This window comes from Lepisma saccharinum, chromosome 3 (assembly GCF_977018435.1).
Source record: "Lepisma saccharinum chromosome 3, izLepSacc3.1, whole genome shotgun sequence".
NCBI lineage: Eukaryota > Metazoa > Arthropoda > Insecta > Zygentoma > Lepismatidae > Lepisma > Lepisma saccharinum.
Window position 1 is genome coordinate 55,819,644 of NC_139231.1, and position 26,681 is coordinate 55,846,324.

Genomic DNA, 26,681 nt, shown 5'->3' on the forward strand with positions numbered 1-26,681 from the left:
ATGCACGTCAAGACCTTTCAATAGAGTATATGGTAGACCCCCTTCTCGTCTCGAAAATATTAGTTTGTCTCGGGACACATGATCAATCTCGTCTCGTCTCGAATTTTTAAAAGCCTGTCCCGTCTCGTCCCGTGGGCAACACTAACGTCAGTGCGCAAGCGTACGGTTGCTCTAGTGTTGTGCAATAAGTGAGACCCATTTGTGCGTTGTAGGGGTGTGCGGAAGGAGAATTTTTTGGGTCGGGACGGGAAATTTTTTAAGGCAGTGTCTGCTGCCACGTTCTTTTTCTGCTGGAATCTCAAAAAAGATGCGCGTGGCAGCAGACTCGGTCTTTGTTTTATCGTGATTTCATCATGCTATGTATGCAATTACGTCTGTAACACATACTGTTAAGTGTTAGCGATTACTTACACAAAAATGTTTTAAGATTAGGTCCCTCAGCATTCTTCTAATAATAAACCTAAATGCTCTCGTAGTTAGGTTAGGTTCTGTTAGCATTAAAATAATATCACTAAATGCTTTCTAAAATAAGAGGTTCTAAATTACCTGTACATTCATTCTCACTAATCATATACTTGCATTTCTCTCGTCTTAATCTGTTCTTAAGATTTGTAACATCCTCTCAGCAGACGAATTACGTGGCAGGAACAAATTTGACGCTTATTCTTACTGCTGACACGCACGTGGCAGCAGACTCGGCCATTTTTTAAAGGTAGTGTCTGCTGCCATGTCCTTTTTTTTGCTGGAACCTCAAAAGAGATGCGCGTGGCAGCAGACTCGGTCTTTGTTTTATCGTGATTTCATCATATGGCCAGACCTACCGTTCTAATAACCTTGGTTTAGACTGCACATCTCCCATCGCTCAAACTCGCCTCCTGCAATGGGATAGAATCCTACTCTGACGAAGCGAAAGGCGCAAGCTAGAAAAGCTAGGAGCTAGCAGCGAAATGGCTGCTCATTAAGCAGAGAACACTGAATGAATGGACAAATCATAATTAGAAGTCAACATGCCAAAGTATGACACAATTTTATAGGGCTTCTCTGTTACAACCATTTTCGTCGTCTTCTTCTTCTAAGAGAACCAAACACAGTTAGCCTAACCTAACCACCACAGATTATTTACTACCCCAAAAAGCTACCAGCCAATGGGAATGCTTGAAAAGGTTGTAGCAGCAATCACTACCTTTAGGAAGAGTTGTCCTGTTTGTTATGTAGAATTGCTCATTAGTGACACATGATTGCACTTCCAGTCATGTACCTTCTTTTTTTCCCTTCTTTTCTTTCGATAAACTGTGTGTGTGTTTATGCGTGCGCGTGTCTGTGCACAATACCTTGTGATTCGAATCGTGGTGTACAGCTGTTAGCAGTTATGGTACTCTTGGATAACGAAATCGTAAGGATTTATTATGTGTTTTCTTCAACTAAAATAAACCGGAATAAGTTTTTGTTCAAATTGTGGGTAAAATGGATCGGGCAGAAACATGCGATGATCACGATACTTTGCGTAGCAAGTGATGTTGAGTATACAATTGGTTCATAATGTCTGTGTCGACATCATTAAATTTATCAATCTCGTAATTAATACTTTAAAGGGGCCAGGTTCCGAACTAATCATTATGCACACATTTCTTCATTTATGTCTCTTAGCACACAGTGCTGCGTGTTTTCTGGAGAATGATTTTCTCCCTACTTACAATTGTAACCCTCGATGGCCCAAGTTCTGATTGTTTAATTCCGAATTTATCATGATGCACGGGCATTTTTTATGTAGTTTCATTTCTAATTATGAATAATGACGATAAGAATATCTGGCATGAGTTTACAATACCGAACCACACTCCAATTTCTATGAAATTTCGCATACTCACTAATTGAAACCTCCTAATCACGAATCTGCATCTAATAATTGGCGGTCAAGCATGGAAATTGTAAAATAACGTGTAGAAGTTGTAGAATATCCTTGTTAAATCTCACAATGATTCTCCATACAATGCAGTTGACAACCATGTTTCTTTCGGAATTCTCTACGATCTTCAGACCTCCTAATCACCGATCTGCATCTAATAATTGGCGGTCAAGTATGGAAATTGTAAAATAACTTTTAGAAGTTGTAGAATAACCTTGTTAAATACAACGATGATTCTCCATACAATGCAATTGACAACCATGTTTCTTTCGCAATTCGCTAAGATCTTCCTTGTTTCACAACAGTTCTCCTACCTTGCATTCTGATGTCAGACTAGGAATGCCTGCGAGGTTAGGTTCCATTGGCATAAATACAACGAATAATTATTATTTACGCTAAGAGAGCTAAACACACTAAAATTGAAAAGCTTTCTGCCTTGAAGTCAGAACACAAGGTTGATCAAGTGTTGTGCAATAAGTGAGACCCAATTCGTTACGCTGTCTCCAACATTGCTACACTGTTGCGTTCTCAGTTTCATTATGTTCAGCATGGAAGAATGGCAGGACACACGCACAACAGTTTTCCTACCTTGTGTTCGAGGAATGCCTACAAGGTTAGGTTAGGCATGTTACATTAGGTTCCATTAGTATAAATACAATGAAAAATTATTATTTTGGAATGTGAACTCGTTTGATTATGTAAGTTTGGCAACGGTATATTGCACGCTGATTTCTTCATGTTGGGAAAATGGCATCTTCAGTGGAGCTGCTGTTCTTACGGTAGGGTTACGTTACGTTAGGAAAACATAGTTTATTTCGTTTTTCTCTAGATTTCCATACTTGACGGCCAATTATTACATGCAAATTCGTGATTAGGAGGTCTCAATTAGTGAGTAGGTGAAATTTTATTGAAATTGGAGAGTGGTCCGGTATTGTAAACTCGTTCCGAATATCTACTCGATGGTTATAGAAAACGAACTCGTACTGAATAATAATAAAACTCAATCCATATATTTTTTCTTACATAAAATAAGTGAAAATATAAATAAAGAGGGATCCGTCAAATTGCTAGGTATTCATCTTGATCCCAAACTTACATGGAATGTTCACACCGAACAACTATGTAGTAAATTATGTCATGCACTATTCCTACTCCGTAAACTAAAATAATTTGTAAGTGAGAGCCAGATTATTGATGCATATATGTTTTCTTTGATTCCCATACACACTATGGTCTAATGCTGTAGGAAAACTCGACTGGATTCTGTACGGTATTTAAATGGCAGAAGAAAGCAATGAGGTGTATCAAAGGTCTAACAAACATGACATCGTCTAAACCTATTTTCAAAGAACTTAAGATCATGCCAGTTCCCTCATTATATATATTTTTGTGTACTACCATTCATAAAAGAAAACATCTCTCTGTTCACAGTACATAATTATAATACTAGATGGAGACATGAACTTGACTGAATTTCTTAGACTATGCAAATCCCAGAGATGTTCTGGTATGAAATTAGTAACAAACTACCTCAGGAGATTAGGTCACTAACTCTAAATAGTTTTTGTAAATTCATAAAGAAATGGCTAATAAATAATTGTATTTTTAGAATAGAAGAATTTGAAGCAGCAGTTTGTAATATAACTTCACTCACTGTACAATTAATACTATTGCAACTTGAGGTTGCTTAATGGTGATAAACATTCTATTCTATTATGTTTGTTAACACACTTCAGTGTCATAGTAATTACTTACTGCATGTTTTCTTACTTACAATGTTTCCCAGGGTTCTTTGTTTGTGAGCAGCCATTCTTTTACGTACATTGTACTTACCTATACTAGGTATGGGCTGCTGCTGTCATCTGCTTCATTTGAATTGGGTGCAAAGCATAAGGTGACCAGATTTTTAAATCAACAGGACATTTTTCTTATTTTCTAGAAGAAAAAACAGGATGGCAAAATGTACACATTTTAATATAAATATGGCACAAATTCCAATTATTGTATTCCAAATTTATCTTGGTACACAGGCATTTTTTACATGGTTCAATTTATGTTTATATATGTTAACACATACTTCGTCTCGAGACTGATTTTCCCTTCTATACGCTCTGTATTATTCTTTGTTTGTGAGCAGCCATTCGTTAACTTTCATCTTGGATATGGACTAATGCTGCCATCTACTTTACTTGTGTGGAGTGTGAAGTGGTATTACATTGCTAAATGTTTTTGTTATTTGGTTAGATGGGTCAAGTTTAGTGGTCTTCACATTAATGAAACATCCTTAAATGCTTTCTTAGGTTAGATGGGCCAGATTTAGGGCTCTTGGCTTTAAACTCTTCCAACACCTGATCACATACCATTTAGTCTCAAGTAAGCAACACCCTTCAAGCTTCCCATGAAAATACATTAAAACTCTGTTTGTATCCGAGACAAACGGAAACCAAGAATTGCTGTTTGCTGCAAAGCGTGGATGCTCACATAAACTACTTTTCAACTCATCATTTCTCCAGTAAATACTAGGTCAAACTTTTAACTTTGCTAAATAGTTTCTCCAAGCTTCAAACTTACTATTATTTTCCTGTAGTTTACGGTTATTACAAGCATAAGAAAACAGTTTTTCTTTGTGACGTTTCAGGAGAACACACGCTCCTTTCATCAGACATTTGTTCATGTTCAAAGGATTATATGGGACAAACAGCAAGGAAAATGGCAATAAGATGGCACGAACACGATTTGGACATTATAAATCTAAACCCAAGAACAGGTTTGTCAAATCATATCATCGAAGAGAAGCATTTGATTAAAAAGAGAAGGGTTTTAAAAACATTAACGGGAAACACAGAGTTGAATGTCTGGGAAGCTTCGTTCATTGCAGAAGAACACTGGAATAAATTAAATAATGAAAATGGTAACATAGATCCAGTATGGAGTTTTCTTTTTCACAAATGGAGTAAGCCACCATCTTTAAAATTTAATGTAACAGAAAACATCAAGAGACTTTGTGAAAACAATGATGAATTTGAATTACCTGATGATATTTGGGATTCTTAATTTTTAAAAAAATCTGAAATAAAAATAAAACATTCTGCTTTTTTCACAGTTAAGTTGCTATATTACAGCAATGTAACATTGACGACATCCATTATATAACAGATTCTTTTGTTTAAAAAATTACAAACCATTGTTATAACTGTATCTTTAGTAAAAATTAAAATAAATGTCTGATGAAAGGAGTGTGTGTTCTCCTGGGACGTCACAAAGAAAAACTGTTTTCTTATGCTTGTAATAACCGTAAACTACAGGAAAATAATTTTATAATGCAAGCAATGCGTACATACAAGAAAAACTATTATTCAAACTTACTTCCACAATCGTTTCCAGTATTCTAAAGCACTTCCTAATACTCCTATAAAACTTACAAAACATCATTGAATGTTCGGAACCCTTACCATAATTGTTTCGTCATAAGTACTTACGTTTGAAAATACTTACTTCTTCTTCCTCTTTGTGCTGTTAGGCGTCGGGGTCCTTCAGCTATCTATTAAAACTCTTCCTATCTTGTGCCATTCTCTTAACTTCCATTAGTGCCTTTCCTCTTTTAGTATCTCTGACAGGTATTGCTCCCATTCTATCTGAGGTCTTCTCTTCCTCTCCTTCCTTCTGTTCTCTCTTCCATTACTTGTTTCGGTTTTCTTTCTTCTCCCATTCTCATGACATGAGCCCAGCCCAGTGTTGTTATCTCTTCAATTGATTCTACTTGTAACTGTTCCCTGATTTTAGTGTTCCTGATTCTATCTCGTCTGGTTTTTCTTACGACTCTTCTGAGTTATTTCATCTCTGTTGCTGTTAATCTACTTTTATGCTTATTTTGGAGCGTTGAGCTTTCTATGCCATAGAGCAGGGGTGGCAAATGCATTATTTGTTTTCAGAACCCTGCTGTTTATTTCTTCTACTTTTCCATCGCCTGTTATTATTGTTCATAAATATTCATATCTATTCACTTGTTCTAGCTGTTCTCCTTGCCATTTTATTTCCAATCTCTCTTCGTTTCCATGCTTTGATATATGCATTACTTTAATCTTTTTTGGGTTCACTATCATTTCTGAATCTTGTATTGAGCTGGCTCATTCTATTACTGTATGTTGTAGTTCCTGTTTAGTTGATGTTATTAATGCTATGTCATCAGAATACAGAAGTGATTGTACATAAACTGGTGTCAGTTTCCTATTTACAACCTTACATTTTCGAGATGTTCTTCTACATTGTTTATGTATTTGATCCATTAGTATTAAAAATAGTAAGGGGTTGAAGGCTATCTCCTTGTTTAACTCATATGTTAAATTCTTTTGATTTCTCGCCTCTTATTCTCACTATTCCTTTTAACTGTCTTACAGACACTTTGTATTCTTCTTACTAATTTTTCTGAAGCTCCTATTTTCTGTAACGCTGACCATAGTTGTTGTTGTGGTACTGTATCGATGGCTACCTTTAAATAAAAAAAGGCTACAAATAGTTCTTTTTCTCTGGTAAGGAATTTATCTATAACTTGTCTTAGCGAAAAATGTGATTTTGCATTAGTCTTCCTCTTCTGAAGGCAGCTTGTTGTTCTTCTAACTCCTCCTCTACTTCATCTCTTAGCCTTCTTTCTAAGATTTTTGTGTATATTTTTAGAGTTACTGAAGATAGACAGATGGCTCTATAATTTTCACATTTTACAGTGTGGATTTGTGTGATCATGTTTCTTTCCCAATCTTTGGGTATTTTAATTCTCTTCCATGCTTCATTACAAATCTTCCACAACCATTGTACAATTTTATTCCCTCCCGTCTTTATTAGTTCTGGGTATAACTGGTCAGCTCCTGCTGTTTTTCCTAATTTCACTCTCTTTATTCATCCTCTACTTCTTGCATTTTTATTTCATCTCTTCCATCCTCTTCTACATTTGCACTCTCTGTTGCATCTTCTTCATTCATCTGTAAATGTGTTTTCATACTTACACCATGTCTTCAATACAGTATCTGCTTGGATCTTTCCTGATTCATCTTCTAGGTTTCTTATTCTCGTCCCATATTTTCCTTTCATTGCTTTTACTGTTGGCCAGAACTTTCGACTATTCCCTTGATAGTTTTTCTCTCTTTCTAACTCAAACTCTTCCTATGATTCTTTCTTTGCTTGTCGGACTGCTTCTTTGCTTCATTTCTTCTCTGAACATATTCTTTCCATGTAGGCTACATCTTCCATGCTTGTTTCTGCCTTTTAACTACACTATGTGGAAGAAAGTCATTGGACACCACATGTCAGCGGATACCATCAGTTTTCTTGCAATCAATAGGAGGTCGGTCCGCCTTTGGCAGCGATAACAGCAGCCACTCGTCGTGGTAAACTGGCCACAAGGTCTTGTAGTACACCGAGTGGGATATTCCGCCATTCCTCCTGCAGTACAGTCACCAACCATGGAACTGTAGGACAAGGCGATCGCGACCTCAATTGGCGCTCCAGTTCGTCCCATAGATGTTCGAAAGGGTTGAGGTCAGGGGTCTGAGCAGGCCAATCCAGTCGGATGACATTATTTTCTGCATACTACTCCGTGGTAGCCCTGGAAACATGACAAGTCGAATTATCGTCCTGGAACACACATTCTTCGTTTCCTTGGAAACTCCACAATGTGGGGAGCATGGACTTGTCGAGAATATCTCGGTAGGACGCAGACGTCATATGGCCATACACCGGTACCAGTGGACTCACGCCATGCCAGCTGAAATAACCCCAGAACATGATGCCGCCACCACCATATTTCACTGTGGGCACTACACATTCGGGTAACAGACGTTCTCTAGGTAATCGCCATACCTTCATCGCTCCATAGGACCTTCCGCCATTGCTCCACCGTCCAGTTTCTCCGCTCTTTACACCATCATAGTCTCTGCCGCTTATTGTTTTTTGTTATCAGGGGTTTGTGGGCAGCGGCTCGACCATGATAACCGAGCGCATGGGCCTCCTTGCGAAGTGTCTTCGTCGAAACACTCAAATTGGTCGCACTTTGAAACTCTTCTGCAATCGAATGCATCGGATGGCTCCTGTTTTTCCGAATCTTCCTCTTCAGCACTCTCCTGTCCAGGTCGTCCAATTTCGTGGGTCTTCCACTTCGTGGTGCATTGCTGCAGTGTCCCTTTCCTTCCACTTCTTGATGACAAAGGTTACAGTTGATTTAGGGACCTGTCGGGCATCAGCTATGCTACGTATACTCATGCCTCCTATGGAGCAGCTTACTATGATCTCTCTTTCAAACATGCTGAGCTCTTTCCTGTCCGTCATTTTATCAGCGAATGATCTGAGAAGCCTCCTGCTGCCATATATATACCCGTCTGTACTCTCTTTTCCACGAGGAGTTAGTTTCAGAGTTGAAACCGGGGTGTCCAATGACTTTCTTCCACATAGTGTATTTCTTTAACCAACTTATTCCAACATTTTGATGTTTTCTTTTGTTCTCCTAAGGTTGTTAAGCCACATAACTTCTGTAGCTGTCTTAATCAATACTCTTTTTAGAATATTCCATCTTTCTTCTAATTCTTCTTTATCTTGGTTATGGATACTTAGCTCTCTCTTTCTTTTGTTCAACTCTTCCTTCACTTGCCTTTTTAATTCCTTTTGCTTGCATTCTGTCCTTAGTTCTCCTATTTTAATTTTTGTGTACTTTACTTTTTGTATTTGTTTAGGTCCCTGAAATCTTGTTTTCATTATTAGTAATTTATGTTCGGTGCTTAGTTCTGTACTTCTATACACTCTGACATCTTGTATTTTCTGTGTAAGTGAAATAATCTATTGCACTTCTCCTTTCTGCTACAAATGTTATTTTATGTGGAAAAATGTATTTCCTATAAGTAAATTATTGTCTATACAATATTCATTCATTCTTTCTCCATTGCTATTTTTCACTGTTTCTGCTGTATGCTTTCCCATACACTCATTCCATTCCTCTGGTTCATTTCCAATTCTGCATTCCAATCTCCCATGATGATTACATGTCTCGCAAAGTCCTTAGCCTTATTCATAGTATCCTGTAGGTTGACATAGAATATTTTGGCATCTGGTTTTACCCTGCAAAAAAATTAGAACAGAAACAAGAAAAGAGTTCGTCCCGGCTATTATGTGATATCTGGTCACCTTAACGATGGGGTATTTTGTTGCTAAATGCTTTCGTTATTAGGTTAGGCACTTCAGCTTTGGGGTTCTTAGCATTAAAATAACACCCCTAAATTCTTCAAGCACCTAATCATATAATATCTGGTCTTGAGCATGAAACCACTTCGACCCTCTCATCAAAATCTGCAAAATTTCGTGTCTGAGTTGATCGTCAAGATCACCTACTTAGCTACATTTCAAATCATAATTTCTCCAGTAATCTTAAAGCATTTTCTAAAACTTGCGAAAAGTCATTAAACATTTGGAACCTTTACCAAAGGTGATTCATTTCCTGCTATCCTGGATACGGAGTGCTGCTGCTGCTACATCATGTGACATGAGGTGCAGAGAGTTCTGTAGGAAACTGTTTGAGTATAGAAAATTTTCTTTCAGAAATGCTTAGTTGGTCTCTTAGGAAGTATTTTTGGCTTTGGTGGACATCTGGTACATTTTCCCTTTATGGCATCATCAAAGATGGTTCTGCTGGGTATCCAACTTGGAGCCCCTTGATTAAAAGGCAACTATTGTATGAATGGTTTATTTTGCTTCGCTTTCCTGCCACTTTTGGCTAATCACGAAGATGAGGATGGATGATGATATGATGAAATTGACCCATAACGTTGTAGGCACGCTGTGCTAAATGGCTACGGCTTTACTACTGTGTCAATAATCATAATGCAATGATGCATAGTTTTATACTACCATTAAAATTAATACTCCCTCTGTCCCATAATTATAGTCCGGTATGCCAAAATGGTAGTACAGAAATGACAGACGAAGAGGCAGATGGAAAGCACAATTTGTACTGTTCCTTGAGTAGTAAAGTTGTATGACTCATTCCCTTGTTTTATGTTCTTCTTCTGTATACACCAATGTCACAGTTTGAATATAGGGCAATTATTATGAGAAAACAAACAAAGGTATACCGGACAATAATTATGGGACAGAGGGAGTATTTAGCAAGAGTGGTTATATCGCAATTTCAGATTTTATAAGCTGAATCTGTGCCCTGACACTGCCACACCTACAAAAAGAGCAACAGGTTGATTCATGTTCCCTACAAATTCACAAAGATCCAGCACATTTGTAACAATTATACACCCCAACAAAATCATCGTTATATTTCTTTAAGTTCGTTCCTGGAACATAACCATCTTCTCAAATCCACAAGAATCTATGCGAACAACCTCGCCATCTCAATGTAGTGTGGCTGAAGATATGTGTCGAAATAAGATCTCGGCAAATGTTCTGTACCACGTCTGTCTGTATTATTTCCATCACGATACCACCACTATATGAGTTCATCTAAAGATTTGCAAAAGGTTCTGGAGGTTTGAGTTTTTTTCTATCTCCTCCCTAGACAGGTGATACTCCAAAGTTCTCCAGATATAAATTAGATGCACTATTAAGATCTGTTTTCTTATTACTAAACATACCAGTCTAATCTGATCTGGGATAATTTTCTGAAACTTCTACTTCTTAGGAATTTGATCCGTTCTGATAGAAAAGGTCTCGGGCAACTACATCTAGACACAGCATAGAAACTTCCGCCAGTATTTGCCTTGTTTGATTCTGTCAACTTCTTTATAACTAGAAGACATAAGGAGACTGCTCTAGACATCCCAATAGGAACATAAAGGGAAAGCATGTTGTGAAACGTTGTATCAAACAGAAGACAATCCTGTTTACAAATCATCTTCATTCACCTTTTAAATAGAAATTACAACATAGTGACTCAATTTCCATCAAAATCTGTCAAGTATTAATAGACATATGAGTAGTTCTGTAATTGAGTGGCTGCCATCTTTGATGATGCCATAGCGGGAAAAATGTACCAGATGAAAGATGTCCGTCCAAGCCAAAAATACTTCCTAAGAGACCAACTAAGCATTTCTGAAAAAAAAATTATCTGTACTCAAACTTTCCTACAGAATCGTAGCCAGGTTCTGGAATAGAGGTATCACACTGCTGAATGCTTTCTTTTTTTACGTCAGGCAGGTTCGGTTTATGGTCCTGCACCATAGCTGTGCAGTCTAGGGCGTCATGCCTTGGACTCCGGCTATGGGACACATGCAGGTTTGAGTCTCCTGGGGGAAGCGTAACAACTTTTCTCTTGAGATTTCAGCCTGTGTATGGGACCAATGGCTACCCACCATCATGATGAAATTGGGGAGCTGCGAATGAGTAGCAAAACCCGGTTATGGAAACCTACGACTGGGGGTTCGTTGTACTCACCACACGTCACCCCATAACTGTTTGGAGAATCTCCCACTTCGGGTGAGTGAGGGAGTAGGATCATATAGGAGTGAGGCTGGTTGTCGGTACGTAGGCCTGGGCCTTCAATGGACTATAGCACCATGGATTAAGTTTTTTTAAGGTTCAGTTTAGGGCTCTTGGCATTGAAGTAATGTCTCAAATTGCATTCCACACCTGATCACGTAAAATTTGATTTTATGCAAGAAATCCCCTTCAAAACTTATAAGGAAATCTGCTTGTATTTCTCTTTTGAGGTGACCGTAAATCAGTTTTGCCACATAAAGTAAAATTTCATTTTCCTTGGCACAGGAAAATTTGAAGATTCCCTGGATGCATATTAGTCAAACCAAATGAAATTTGTGTTTTCGCATATTTTATACCCCAAATATAATTAAATATTTTCAATTTGTGTTATTATAATAATTCAGTGAGTATAAAATTAATTTTGTTGGGAATTTTGAAATTTTATATTTTTGTAAAGTGTACAATTTGCTATCAATAATCATTATTTCCATCCATTCAGGAAGTCCTAATAATTCTATGATTCAGTGGTAATGATAGTTAATATGAATTAGTGATTGTAATTCCATTTTTTTTTTTATTATTATTATTATTATTATTTTGTACAGAAACAATTTGAACAAGAAAAGGATATTTTCCATCTTTAAGAAAGAAATTGAACTCTAGTTGTAGTACCACTGCTGTAAATAAGTGAGAACGGCTGCCAAGCGTGAATGTTGATGTAAGCTACTTTACTTTTCAAATCACAATTTCTCTGGTGAAGCTTTTTACTGTGCTAATTAGTTTCTCCAAGCTTGAATCTTATCTTCAACAATTGCTTCCAGTATTTCAAAACAATTTGTATAAAACTTTCAAAAATCATTAAACATACAGTACTGTTGCTTGCCCCTCCACACACACCCACACAAAATTCAAGATTGCAATGTTTTTACTTATGGAAAAAAGGTTTGAGCAATTTCAATGGAAATGAGAATTTGGTAAAATGTGAATTTTATTTATTGTTATGAATAAGGATGTATCTTAAAATTTTAATTATCAGTGTGAACAGAATGATATAGGAACTTAAAATGTGGTATGTTGAAGGTAAGTCTTCTGGATGTAATTCACCATGCAGATTCATAAATTTCTGCCACCATATTGTGACTGCCATGACCAATCATTATTGAAGTCTTATAATTGCCTCGAGAACCACTGTTCCACTTCTGTAAAAACATTATCTCTATTGTCATATTGATAAATCCGAAGTGGCTTCTTCATCTCAGGGAGGGGGCCTCCCCGATGGCGCAGTGGTAGCGTAGTCTTGTAATCAAGGGGTCCCGGCGGAGGCACATTGTGGTTCAGATCAGATCACTTTGGACCTACAGTTTAAAAACTGTAGGTCCAGTCCTGATTAGCCTTACTGTGCATAAATTGGACTTAAAACACCAACTCAATCAATCAATTGTCTAAGGGAGGAGATAGAATTCACTGGGTACAAGATCCAGCAAATACACAGGGGGGGAGGTCATTCCACGCCAAATCAACAAAAAAGTGTGTCATTTCTGACCCGACCATCTCGAATTTTTCTGAAACTCTATTATTTGGTAGTCTTCATGAAGATACGAAATCCTGAGGAATTGTAGCTTCCTGTGTGGCATAGTTATGGAGTTTTATGGGTTCAAAAATACAAAAAATTGTCGATTTTTAGTCTGCGCTCGAGACATGCTGAAAAAATACACTTATACTAATTAAATTGTTTTTCTTTAATTATCCCATAATCGTCCCAACTTCAAATTTGGTTATGTTATAGTGTAAGCTTGTGTTAACAATATATTTCAGTTCCAAGGAAATCGCAGATATGCATCTTCAAAAGTTCAAGGTCCAAAGGTCAAAGTAGATGACCTTGAAAAGATTTTATTCTAAATATGGTGATGTGATACACCATTGGAAAGTTTATTTCATGTCCTTTCAAACAAGAGTACAACCAGCTCTCTACGTCAATTAGGGTAAGAGCAACGATCTATGAAAATCTTGAGCGCAGACTAAAAATCTACAATTTTTTGTATTTTCGAGCCCCAAAAACTCCATAACTACACCACACAGGAAGCTACAATTTCTCAGGATTTCATATCTTCATGAAGACTACCAAATAGTAGAGTTTCAGAAAATTGTGAGATGGTCTGGTTGTGAACTTGGTTGATTTGGCATGGAATGACCCAGGGGGAGGATGGGGCAAATCTTCGAAGCCACACATGTCTTCTTCTACAGTAGATGTTTGAGCAAAATTGGCAGGTACATTAGCTCAGGTTGCACTACAAGAGTTTGATAAAATTCATTAAGAATGGCATGTGAATGTGGAATATGGGATTTCATTCATTGTACCAGTAGTGGTTAGTGGAAAAACTATTTTTACACAAAAGCATAATATTTATTATGAATACCAGGTGGATTAATGTAATTTTGTTATTGTGTACTTCTAAATTGATTATAGAGAATCCCTTACACAAGAATAAAAAAAATTGTATATTTTTATTGCAGTTTCTGATAGAATTGACAAAGTTGTTTAAAAGAGCCAGAAGTAAGGGATCTGTTACCATTACAATGAAACGGTGTAAGTATCATGCAATGCATGTATTTTTATATAAATAGAAATTAGCTTAGAGGTTATGTTATAAATACGGAGAAACTAGTACTCACTTCTTCCGCGAAACAGTTTTATTTGTAGTTCAATTCATTTCAGTGGCCACTGCCACCATCCTTGTTGCACTGATGCTTGGTGTGCTTCTGTTGTTCTTAGTTCTCTGGCTGCCGCTAGGTGTGCTATTGTCAACTGTCTGTCTGCTATTGCCTGGCATTAACTATTGTAGTAGGAGAATCCAAGTGTAGTGTACCTGTCCGCTATCGATGTTTAGCTCATGCGGGAAATGCATTACAGCATTTGTTTCCTTGATTTTGGTGTCTACGAGTGTGAGGGCTGTGTGCTTGTGTATTGCAAATAAAATAGCCATAATATCCAAAAGGTACATGTCAAGCACACAGCCCACATACCCGTAGACACCAAAATCAAGGAAACTCATACCATGATGCACCCCCCTTATGAGATAAACATCGATAGCGGACAGGCACACCTCACTTGGATTCCCCTACTACAACAGTTAACACCGGGCAATAGCATACGTCACGGATGGTTGACAACAGCGCACCTAGCGGCAGCCAGAGAACTAAGAACAATACGAGGTGTGTAAATAAAGTAATGAGACTGATTTTTTTTACCTGTTTTATTCCAAGAACATTACAATGCAACATTGTATCCTTCAAAGTAATTGCCTTGGGAAGCCACACAACCCTGGAGACGGTTTTTCCAGTCCTCATAGCAGTGCTGGAATGTGGATACTAGAATAGCCTTCAGCTGGTCGGTTACAGCCTTTTGAATGTTGTCCACGTTGTCAAACCGACGTCCCTTCAGGTGTGTTTTCAATCTCGGAAATAGGGAAAAGTCGCAAGGACTCAAGTTGGGCGAATAAGGAGGCTGAGGAGCCACAGGAATGTTCTTACTGGCCAAAAAAGTTTTTACTGAAATTGCTGTGTGACAAGGTGCATTGTCGTGATGCAACACCCAGTTCAGTTGGATGTATAGTCGCACGCGCATGATCCTTTTTCACCTTTCAGAACCTCTCGGTAAAAGTGTTGATTAACTAAGCCCTTTTACTGGAGGCACGAACTCTTTGTGAACGATTCCCTGTCTATCAAAGAAGCAAATCAGCATGCTTTTGATCTTTGACTTGGTCATTCTTGCTTTTTTTGGCCTTGGAGAGCTTGGAGTGTGCCACTGTGAGGTTCATCTGCAATTGACTCTCTTCCTTCTGCAAATGCCTTAAACCAACGAAACACCTGGGCCCTTGACAAAACCCTGTCTCCGTAGACATGTTGCAGTTTTGCAAAAGTTTCCGTTGCATTGAAGCAAAACTGGATCGCATACCGTTGCTCGATGTTCGTGTCACTCATTGTCCACATGCACATGCAAAATCTGCTTCACTAAAACAATTGCTACGGACAACCAACGTGACATTAGCGAGTTCCAACTTCCACTGATGGTGTATCACATGTTCATCCACCTCCCCTCCAAGTCCCACGTCACCAGCGTCGCCGGTTTGTGTGCAGTGTTGCCAGTCTCATTACTTTATTTACACACCTCGTAGAAGCACGGCATGAAACAGTGCAACAAGTTCCTACGAGGATGGTGGCAGTGGCCACTTTAATTGTTAGAACTACAAATAAAACTGTTTCACGCAGAAAGTGAGTACTAGTTTCTCTGTATTTATCTGCTATCGTGTCTCATTTCCCAATTATGAAGGCTATATTATATTATATAATATGTATATTTATATTTAATATATTATATAATCTCTAAGCTCTTGTAGTATGCATATAATATTTATTTGTAATGAAAGAAGAGTTAGGTAGTTTAACCCAAGATTAAACCCCATTGTTGTTAGTTTTTCTAATTTTTATCAAGATTTAGCCAGCCCCCATGGTGGAGTGGTTAGCACATCATGCTATGACACCAGGGGTCCCATGTTCGAATCCCCATCTTCGCATATTAGCCAAAAGTTGCACAAATAGTGAAGTAAAATAAAGCAATTCAATCCATTATCAAGAGTGAAGTAGATAGAAACAAAGGGTAGTTATTAAGACAGTATAAAATTGAAGACTTTAATAGTAGTAGTTTGGCACCTATTGAATACAATAAACTTGAAATAATATTAAAAATTTTGAATTCATAAAATTTGAAATAGAATTTTCATATCAAAGCAATAGCATTTAATTTAATTTAAGGAAGCAGACCTTATCCTCACGACTAGCTCGTCCTATCCATTGATGTGGTAACCTTCTGTTGAGTTTTCTCCTGACATCCTGGTGCCACACTGTTGTCTGCTTAAAGTTCAATTCTCTGCTTGCACTAACCGTTGATTTGTTGGGGCTTCTGACGAAAGTCGCACACACCCAATCAACTGTTTCATCACTAACTCTTGGCTGGCCTGTTGATTTCCTCTTGCAGATACACCCACTTTCTTTAAATTGTCTATACTACTTCCGAATTGAGTGACCGCTTGATGGATCTAACCCGAACTTCATCCTAAAACTTCTTTGGAGACAAATAACTGACTGTTGTACATGAAATTCCAGGACACAAAATGCTCTCCTGTCTTCGTTTCCAGCCACCTTGATTTACTGTCACCCTAGCGGCAGAATGTGTAACTAAACATCAGCTTTGCCAGACACTAAAACTTTTTGAGTTTTTCTTTCATTTCAAATAATTTGCATGTCATTGTGACTAATTAAACTATAACCCTGTATAAATTACATATTAACATTTACCTTGTTTTTCAGAGAAGTCTTTTATTTTTACTTTATTTAAGTACATACCATCATACAAAAAAATGTAACAAAGCGATATGACATAAGTCTTACTCTTTGATCACTCATAATGAGCGTAATGTTGTTTTAAACTTACCCCACCAACGCATGTCTTACACTGACACACGCGAGACACGATACACCACCTACTTCTTGAATTGATTGATTTGGTGTTTAAGTCCACTTTATGCACAGGAAGGCTAATTGGGACTGGACCTACAGTTTAAAGTGGGATCCAAACCACTTGTGGCTCCACCGGGTATCGAACCTGGGACCCCTTGATTACAAGGCAACGGCGCTAACTTCTTGAATAATATTCTCGAACAACTAAGAGTAGAATAGTACAATGCGAAACCCCTTTAATAATGCTTGCGCCGACAGTTTAATTCTCTACAATTCAAAGGGAATTACATGCTTTTGATATGCGGCCAATGCTGGCAGTATCAAGTAACGGCGTTCCTGGAACGCAGCCAAACCGGTGTTGTCTTTCAAAAGCAAGCGGCAGGCTCCACGTTCTTGCCGCAATCGCCAACCTGGCTCAGCACAATACTGTACATTCGAAACAACAACGTCGGTAATTAAAACAACAAATTACTAAACTAGTTCTGAGCCCTGCTAGTCTATCTCTCTTAAGAAATATTCTTTGTGAACTTATATTTACAATACAACTACATTAAGTCATTCCATTTGTGTGTCCGGAGAGAAAAAAAGAGGCAATCCGAGAATTAGCTATTCCTTATAAATTTAAAACAAACAATTGTTCTGCTCTAGGCCTGGGCCTATGAAGCCTATTGGAAAATCCAGGCCTGGTTAAGTGGGACTCTAAGTGTGGTGTTTAGCAAAAATATAGTGACTTTACACACATGTTTAAATACAAGTATTGCCCTAATGGCTTTGTGTAGAAAATTTTGGTTCTTGGTCTGGAAAAGTCAGGACATTTTGTTTTTATGAAATGGTAGACACCTGATAGTATCATATCATATTAAATTTTGCCAACGGGATAATCCTTTGTAAATTGTGCATTTTAATCTCCCAGACAAAATGTACATGACAATTTATGAACTGTAATATGTTTATCAATTCTGCTTTCATAAATTATCCTATTTCTTTACAACATACAGCTTTACGACTTTTAAATCTACTTTACAAAACTTAATTCATTATTTACTCTCTTATTAATCTTTCAGTATTTTGTACCTTTTTAAGGTTAGGTTTCAATGGGGGAATTCATATGGTTAGTTAAAAGATACTAGTTTTCTCTTTCTTTTTAGCTGTTGTATCAGACTTGCAAGTGCATCAAATGTCATCAATTCAGGGCACAAATTTGTTTTATCAGTTCCCTTTGAATGGATAGCTGCATTGAAAAGCAATGTAATCAATCTTAGCATAAAGAAGGTGATGGCAGGAATCTCGCATTACGTTTAATTTTGATGTTCTTTTCTTGTGATCATCTTAGCACCACCTTTCAATGAAGAATAATTCGAGCAAATTTCGCAATGAAGATCATAACACTTCAATGTCAGGAAATGGAAATCCGGTCTCATTACTCCACGTATACCTGGTTTCGATTGACGAACTTGGCAAGTTGCTCTGTTTGCACCGGGCATTGGCTTCCTCATTCCATGCATAGGCTGTATACTGCATGCAGGCTTCATTGAAGGTCGTCTCCATATGCAATAAGGTGGCAGGTGAGAAAGCTCGTTGCTCTTAATACATACAAGCAGCAATCTTCGGCTTTGCTAAAACTTTGCTGTGGTCAGCACGATGAAGGATAAGATCACCGGCCGAAATCACAGGTTTTGGCAGAAGTACAGCTGGCTATCGGTGATTGTAGCGGACAAAAGCAAAGTCAAATGTTGGAAGAAAACTGATTTGTCATATCGAGTACTCGTCGATCAGAGGGTGGTATAGATGGCATTAATTTATACAAGGAGGCAGAGTTTCTATGCCATTGCCCTATATACAAGGAAGATTTAATCACTGTTGCAAAGTTCAGTGCAAACAGGCGAAGTGTAACACAAAATTGATGATTGATGAGGGAACAAAATTGAAATTTTCTGATAACAGATTTAAAGCTAAAGCCATAATCATTACACTTTGTATCTTTACTTTCCAGATTTGCCTCATATTACAGAAAATGTTTTGCATTTCAGATGATGGAAGAACTAAGCCAAAGCCACGTGATGGAAGAAAACCTCTGCCTGAACCATCAGAATATATGTGTCTTTTACGAGCTAAATTAAACACTAAAAAGATAAGTACTGTGGTAAGTAGATACCATTTCCTTATTTGATTGCAACTGACATATTGCTGTAGCTGTAATATGCACAACACACAAAGAAAACAATGTCCTTTGTGTTGTACATTTGTTTTTAATTTAAAATTGTGCAGTGTTGCACATTTCACATAAAGTGGCATTCCAGTGCTGTTAAACATAGATAACAATCAATGAATTCTGGATGGAGATAGGCTAATTGGGACTGGACCTACAGTTCAAAGTGTGATCTAATCCATTATGTTCCTCCACCAGGTATCGAGCCCAGGGCCCTTTGGTTGCAAGGTGATAATGTTACCACTATGCCATTGATGAGGCAACAGTAGCCTGTCAGAGTGACAGGCAAGGAGGGGGGTCCTTCTACCATATGCCTATCTGGACCATCACATGCAATGTAGTAGTCTTCTTGCTTTCAGACTTTTATTCTGAGTGGGTGGAGACGGAAGTAATACTTGTTGAAAGTTTGCAGTGTTCATGCCGTTGGGACTACATGCTGGCAGTTATCAGGTAAAAGTGTTATCATCTGCAAATTGGCAGTTGGGACTATCCGCTGGCAGCCATTAAAGAGACATATCAACATATCTGCTATATACGCAGTGACGGCGCCAGCCTGAAATCAGTGGTTCAGACAATGGTTCCCTGCCAGCGAAATATATGAGTGTGTTTTCAAAGTTTTGTTGGAATTTGACTTTATGTTCAGGAAGGCTAATCAGCAATGGGCTTAAAGTATAGGGGCTATCCACGAATAAACAAAAACATTTCGAATGTCACAATCGATTGTGGAACTGTAGCACAGCAACTTCCGGTTCACGGCGGCCGGGTAATTCAAGCACGTACTTGTGGCCTTTCTTCTCTTTTAGTATATCGGATGAAATGGATCATATAAAAGCACTTGACGACAAGGAGAACAAGAGATATCTGGGCAAAGTAGAGGGCTTTCCATATCAATTGGATGAGCAACTACGAAGTAATAGTCCAGGATGAGATCCATTTGCTGACCGTCGTTGCATTTAGCGATATTGTAGTGTACATATTTAATAGAAAGTAATTTTTCCTCCACAGCGAGAGCGCTTAAAGCATGTAAATCTTTGGATGCATACATTTATGTTTTAAGCGTGAGCTTTTTCCCTTCTTTCTTCAGTCAGGGTGAGTCAGTGGAATGCGGTAATGCACACTTATTGGTTTCGTTCCAGTTTGAATGCAGAAATACAAAACGCTCATTGTTATTTTAAGTCAATTTTCTGTTATTTGTGTTAAAAATGGCGATGAAGATGATAATAAACTGGAAAAATTAATGATTGGATAAACACAATGACACACCATTGCCTGACCAGTGTTCAAACCTAGGACCTCTTCTCTATCAATGTTGAAGATGATAATTAATAATAGTACCCGCACTTAGTTTTCTGATTACACAAAAAATCATTTCCTCTGGTTACGCTAAAATTGAATACACTTTGTGTGTTCTTCAAGAACGTAACGAGTAACCTAACTCACTATGACCGAACATCTTTTAAAATGAAAAGTAATATTTTTGCTCATATTACTCAAATAGAGACGTTTAATGAAGTGCAAGGGGTACATGACGCAAAATTTTTGGTCAAGGTGGGATCAGGATGGGGTATTTTTAAAATCCTGATATTCAAAAAAGGGAAAAATAGTGTTATTTTCAGACTAAATTGGGAGATTATAGGGGCAGAAAATGTTCACAATTAACCCATACTAAAAATGTTAATTATACACACAATTTCACCCTTGGGTGATGATTTATTTTGCATTTCTGGAAAGTGCCAATTTCAATACATTTCGGACACTTAGTACCAAAAAAAAATGTAGGGAATAAACTTATTTTAAATTACATTATTTAGATTTTCTGAAGTCTGGATCGGAAAGGAATTTTTTTCAGGATCAGACTTTTTGGGATCCTGCACATCAGTTGTCATTACTGCGGAGTCTACTTCTGCTAATGGGCTTCCAATTTTCACGCCTGACAGCTTGAATGCAATAATATTGGAGCCCTAGATCTCGAGGAAATAGATGAAGAAAGATCCTTGAAAGATTATTTCGTCCAACTTGAGCAGTAGATACACAAATTGCAATCAAATTAATGTTTAATGTTGAAAAGAATGACAGTGAAGTAAAATATTAAAAAAAAATTTAAAAATGGATATGAATTTATATTGGATATTCAGCATTGGATTTTATTTAGATATAGAAAAAGTGATGTCCAGAAATAGATATCTTCTACTGGACATTGGGTTATCAAATGTTTGTCCTTGGATATTTGTGCTGAATGTTCTAATTTTGTAGTTTTGAAGTTGTCAATGGGAACCTGTAAGAATACTTCGATGTACAATTGTACCCTTGAGTTCAAGATGATAATATAGTGTCACATTGTATATGCAGTCACTGCATATACAATGTGTAACAATATTCGGACTTACCAGCCAGTACACATAAGAAATGTGGTTAAGGTGTTTTGCCCCCTTCATATTTGTACTGTTAGCTCTGTAAACTAAATTTTCCCCATGAATTTTGTATTTTGTTGGCAACCGTGTGCTGTGAATAAAGAATTTTTCCTCTATATGAATATTTTGGGAATTTCAACTTTTAGTATGATCAAGTCTAAAACTCACGGTTAAGCAAGTGAAAGCATGCCATCATACTAATATAACAACTCCATAAATCTGACAGAGAATATTCTGGATTTTATTGTCTGTAAATAAGAAACAACGCAGTTATGAAAAGAGTAGAATTTTATTATGAAATTGACCACTTAATTTCTTCTGTCAATATCACATGTATTCAATTCTCACTTCAGTTACGATCGAGTAGAACGTGTACAGTATACGAAGGTTACAGCGAAAGTCATGGCAACTATTTTTTTCCATGATAATGCGGGTCAGTCAAGAAATTGTAAAATATACAATTGAAAGGTCACAACATATGCTAACGTTTAATGTATGAATTTTGAACAACATAGAGATCTGTATCAGGATAGAGAAAAAGGCAAAATATGTGCAGTCACAGGTCATCCTGAACATTGCATGTCGGCAGTTGCTTCTCTCCCATGCTCGAATGCTGCTGCCCACAGTTTGGTATGTCAGAACATCATTTGCTAAAGCGTCCACAAGCTCAGTGTGATATTCTCTCGCATTCCTTCCATGGAGAACTGCTATTTTCACATAAGAATGCTGTTCATGCCGGGTCACATTCATCCTGCACGACTGTTAAACACGCACTGACTTTCCACTTCCCTCAGTTCAATGTCTTGGCAGACACTGCCATCTAGTGGCGTCACAATACATTGCATGTGACGGGGTCTCCACTGTATATTATAAAATTTACCTGACCCGCATTATTGTGGAAAAAAATGGTTGCCATGACTTTTGCTGTAACCCTCGTATGTAAATATTGCAGAATTATGTACGTAAGAGGAAATGGATAAATTTTAAACATGTTTTTAACATAACATTGCATTACAGGTTCACCCAAAGGATGTGAACAAGTTTCAGTTAGCATATTCCAATCTGCTGAAGGGCAATTTGGATGGCTTGAAGAAGTTGAAGAAGTCAAAGACAAAAGCAAAAGCCTCACAATAGTGCACAAAGGCTTACCTTACCTTCTGTTCGTCAATGAAGACTGCCAATATCCTTCTACACTATGTTCTGTGAAATTATGTGGTTGAGTTCACCTAACCTTGTCAGCTCAATGGGGGTATTAATTGTTGACTTCAATTCTTTTTTCCAAAACTGTTAGTCTGGTGTGTGCTTGGGTTACAGGAAATGAATGTTGTATATTTTTTCTATGAATTTCAAATGTTGTTGGTTTTTTTTAAAGAAAGAAGTAATAAACACATTTTTTGGTGTGAAAAAAGTGTTCATTTTAAAGCAGTAATTGTATGTAAATATGTGGGCAAAGTTTCTCTTCTAAACTACCAGTTCTCATTCATCTGTTTCAACCATCATTCGAGATGTTTTTTAGGCTGAGGGTTTACAGACATGGAGGAATAATTATTCCACATGCTTGTTGATAATTTTTGTTTATGGCATGCATTGCTCATTAATTTCCTTCATATTAAATTGTGTACAGTCATGGTTACTTTTGGGTTGTAGTGATAGCATTGGAAGTCAGTAGAGATGACACAATGCAGAAGTGTCCTAGAAAAAAAAAGTTAAGTAGCAATATTTCAGATTTAATTATCTTTCTGTAATATATTTTGTACACTTGCTAACAATACTCAAGTTTTAACAGTTGCTTGAACAAAATACTATTGTATAGTCTCTTAAACTGGCAAATTTATAATAATCCATGTAGAGGAATATTGTAGGGATCGGGCAGATTAATCTGTAATTTGTCAGTATCAGCCAATATGGGCATGTCAGTGTGTTGTTAAAATTTCCGATAATTTTACCAACCCGTTATGTGTAAATATCTTATGATGTAGTGCAATATTGTGCCATTTTGTTATAATTTTTATGGATACAAACACATAATCTCCATTCTGTACATTTTTTTAAAGTAAATGTCTAAATATTCAGCCTCTTTTGCATCGCATATATTTATTGAGGAGATCATTGAACCATTTGGAATTTTATATTGGATTGCTAGAATATTGGTATCAGCCAAAATTTCGTATCTGTCCATCCCTAGATTATTGTGACATTAAAAATTATGGATTGTCTGGTGTGAACGTTTTACGATACCAAAAATGTACCAATGTAAAATTTACCGATATCTATAACATTGTTCCATTCCAATATTAAACTACAAATGTTATTTGTAGAGCCTGAATACGCCTCATTAATTAATGTATGTAACAAAATGACATAGAATAACAACATACATTGACCCATATGAATAAGACCATGATTTGATGAATCAGTGAAACTTGGATCTTACAGAGAGATCATTAATGCTGATGGCCTGAGAAATGAGCACTGTGGAAAATATAGTCCAAAACATGACAATCGATGCTGGAGAATGTAATCATGAATTGAAAGATGTATGTTTAATTGATTGGTTAAATTATTGTTTTAAGTCCACTTTATGCACATATAGGCTAATCGGAGACCTACAGTTTAAAGTGAAATCCGAACCACTACACATGTACCTCCACCAGGTATCGAACTCGGGACCCATTGTTTTGAAAGATTTACATCTTTCTCTTGATATTAAGGGTGAAGTAGCATGGGTGGATGACTTGCTGTATATGAACAATATCCCATCTTGGTCCACTTAGCAACAACTTTACAACCAATGACATTTCTTGAATCTAAGTTGTGCCTTGCATATAAGAGAGACATTCTCTCTCTCCCCCCCCCCCGCCCCTATCAAAACCAAGATGTGTAATATACATGGTATATCAGGGTGGCTACTCACTGGGAATTTCGGGAATTCTGCATGAATTTTTTCCGTAGATGTGAAAAATTGCAAATTTTATTAATCCAAATCCAATTGAATTTATACATATATAATGCCCTGAGGCATGTTTTTCACAGTTTAGTTATTATTTTTATCGAGGAAGGTAAAACTGCATTGAAAATAAAACAGAAATATCTCAGTCCATTTAACTTAGTGTCCTCTGCAAAACAATCTATCTGACAGACAGAAGATTATTGCAATATAAGATATATCTTGAAGTTGATTAGGTAAATTTGAGTTTGAAATTATTATACAACTAACAATTTTTCGTACATTAGTATATCCCATAACATTTGTAACTTGTTTGTAGATGTATTTCGAGTCTAAGTATCTTGCCAGATGCATTCCACCATATCATCAGTTATCAGCTTCACTGCACGAGAGATGCACTGCTTTAAATTATCCAGGTCCTGTGGTAATGGAGGAACGTACACAGTATCTTTTCTTGAATTTCACATGAAAGTGTCTCTGAACTGTAACAACTGCCCCTGTTCGTGGAAATTCCATTAAGCAATATGCTTGCTCTACCTTCGTTGTTGCCATTTTAGCTATCAACAACAAGTAGCACCTCTAGTGGTTTTTACATCAACTACAACCACAGGCTATAAATTTACAACCTTCCTTTCTTCTTTCTCACCAGAATTGCTTTTGTATCTCTTTTCACTTAAAAATAAATTAACTTTACTTTTGTACCATTCTTTTTTAATAACGCTGTATTTAATAAATAATACGTTAAGGTTGAAATAGAGAAAACATCTGCTTGTACCATTGATTTTTTTAAAATTTTGCGTTGAAAACTTGAATTTTATCATGGTCCTAGAGTCACCACCCTGTATATGTAAAGCTGAAATGTTGCTACTTAGAACATTTTGTGCTTGTTTTATTTGTATAAAATTTAATATTAATTGATCATACGAAGGTTAAATGTACAGTAATATTATCCCCAATTTTTGAGAACAAAAAATATTTACAAAAACAAAAAAACAACTGATAATTGCATAAGTGAAATTGTAGCCAATAAATAAATATTAGATATGTACATATTGTCTTGTAATTAAACTTAACAGAGAGCACATACCATCAAAGGAAAAAAAAAATAGAACTTTAGAATCAGATGTGGTTAACTAATTCAAACTGTATCATGTTTGCAATACTGACAAAGAAATTATGAACTCACCACATTATTATTTAAGTTTCACTTCCATCAAAAATAGTTTTATAATTCATGATGGATGCAGTAAACTGGTTTTGATATTGTATATGTGAAATTTCGCGTTTCCGTGTTGCGAATTGGATGGCGTATCCTTTTGAATGAAGGCAGTGAGCTTTTGAAACTTCACATACACAATAGTTTAAGGATGTCTACAATTTTGTAAAAACTAAATTCCCTGACTTTTCCATATGTTGCTTACCAAGAACCACAATTTGTCCAGACCAAACCATTAGGGCAATTAGTGTACATGTCTGGAAGAAGGTTACTATATTTCAGCTAAATACGTGCTCAGAATCTCGCTAAACCTATCACATGTAAAGGTAATAACGAGAAAGGAACTCAACAGTAATTGTTCATACACATATAAAGTTGTTGTAAAAGGCTAATTTATGTCAATAAGCAACAGAAGGAAATAAGTGAAGCTGTTTTCCAAATTGTCAGTTCTAAATTGTGTAGAAGATCTGTTCATTTTCAATTAAAAACTTTTCTGCATGTGATTAATATCCCTATTGTATATCTCAGATGTATAATTTTGTTTTATTACTTACCTACAATTCTGATACAAGTATGTCATATAGTGTGCTCAAAAAATAACTATACACCTACATAAACATGATTATATGTTGAGGGAATGTATTCTGTGCACTGCGAGTAATGTTTTCTGCAAAGGTTGGTAATCCTGCGTTGTGTGCAGTTTGCTTTCACAAGCCAGGCAGGCTGGTGTTTTGAGATGAGAAGGTGTGTTTGGTTCTTTGTTGTTATTGTGTGTTCATCACCTTTGAACAATTGAGACTGTGTCTTTCCGTGTGCACTCAGAATGGTGTTAACTTTAGAAAAGCAAATATTTCTCGTTGAATACGTCTTTCGTGTGCATGGTGAGTACACACAGACAGTGAAATAGTTTTCCGTTAATTTCCAGGTACACCGGTTCCTAATCTACATTGTGTAAGAGCACTAATCGAGAAATTTAGGGAGACTGGATCGGAAAAGGACTATGAGCAAAG

At 36.9% G+C, this 26,681-nt stretch overlaps 1 protein-coding gene across 1 annotated transcript; it reads left to right on the forward strand.

The window, feature by feature from the left end:
- Positions 1 to 1,293: 1,293 nt before the first annotated feature.
- Positions 1,294 to 26,405, forward strand: Srp14 (signal recognition particle 14). The gene is made up of 4 exons (XM_083118587.1): positions 1,294 to 1,393; positions 13,886 to 13,958; positions 18,919 to 19,031; positions 22,526 to 26,405. Exons 1-4 carry the CDS (start codon positions 1,370 to 1,372, stop codon positions 22,640 to 22,642), a joined length of 327 nt encoding a protein of 108 aa, XP_082974713.1. The 5' UTR covers positions 1,294 to 1,369; the 3' UTR covers positions 22,643 to 26,405.
- Positions 26,406 to 26,681: the final 276 nt, after the last annotated feature.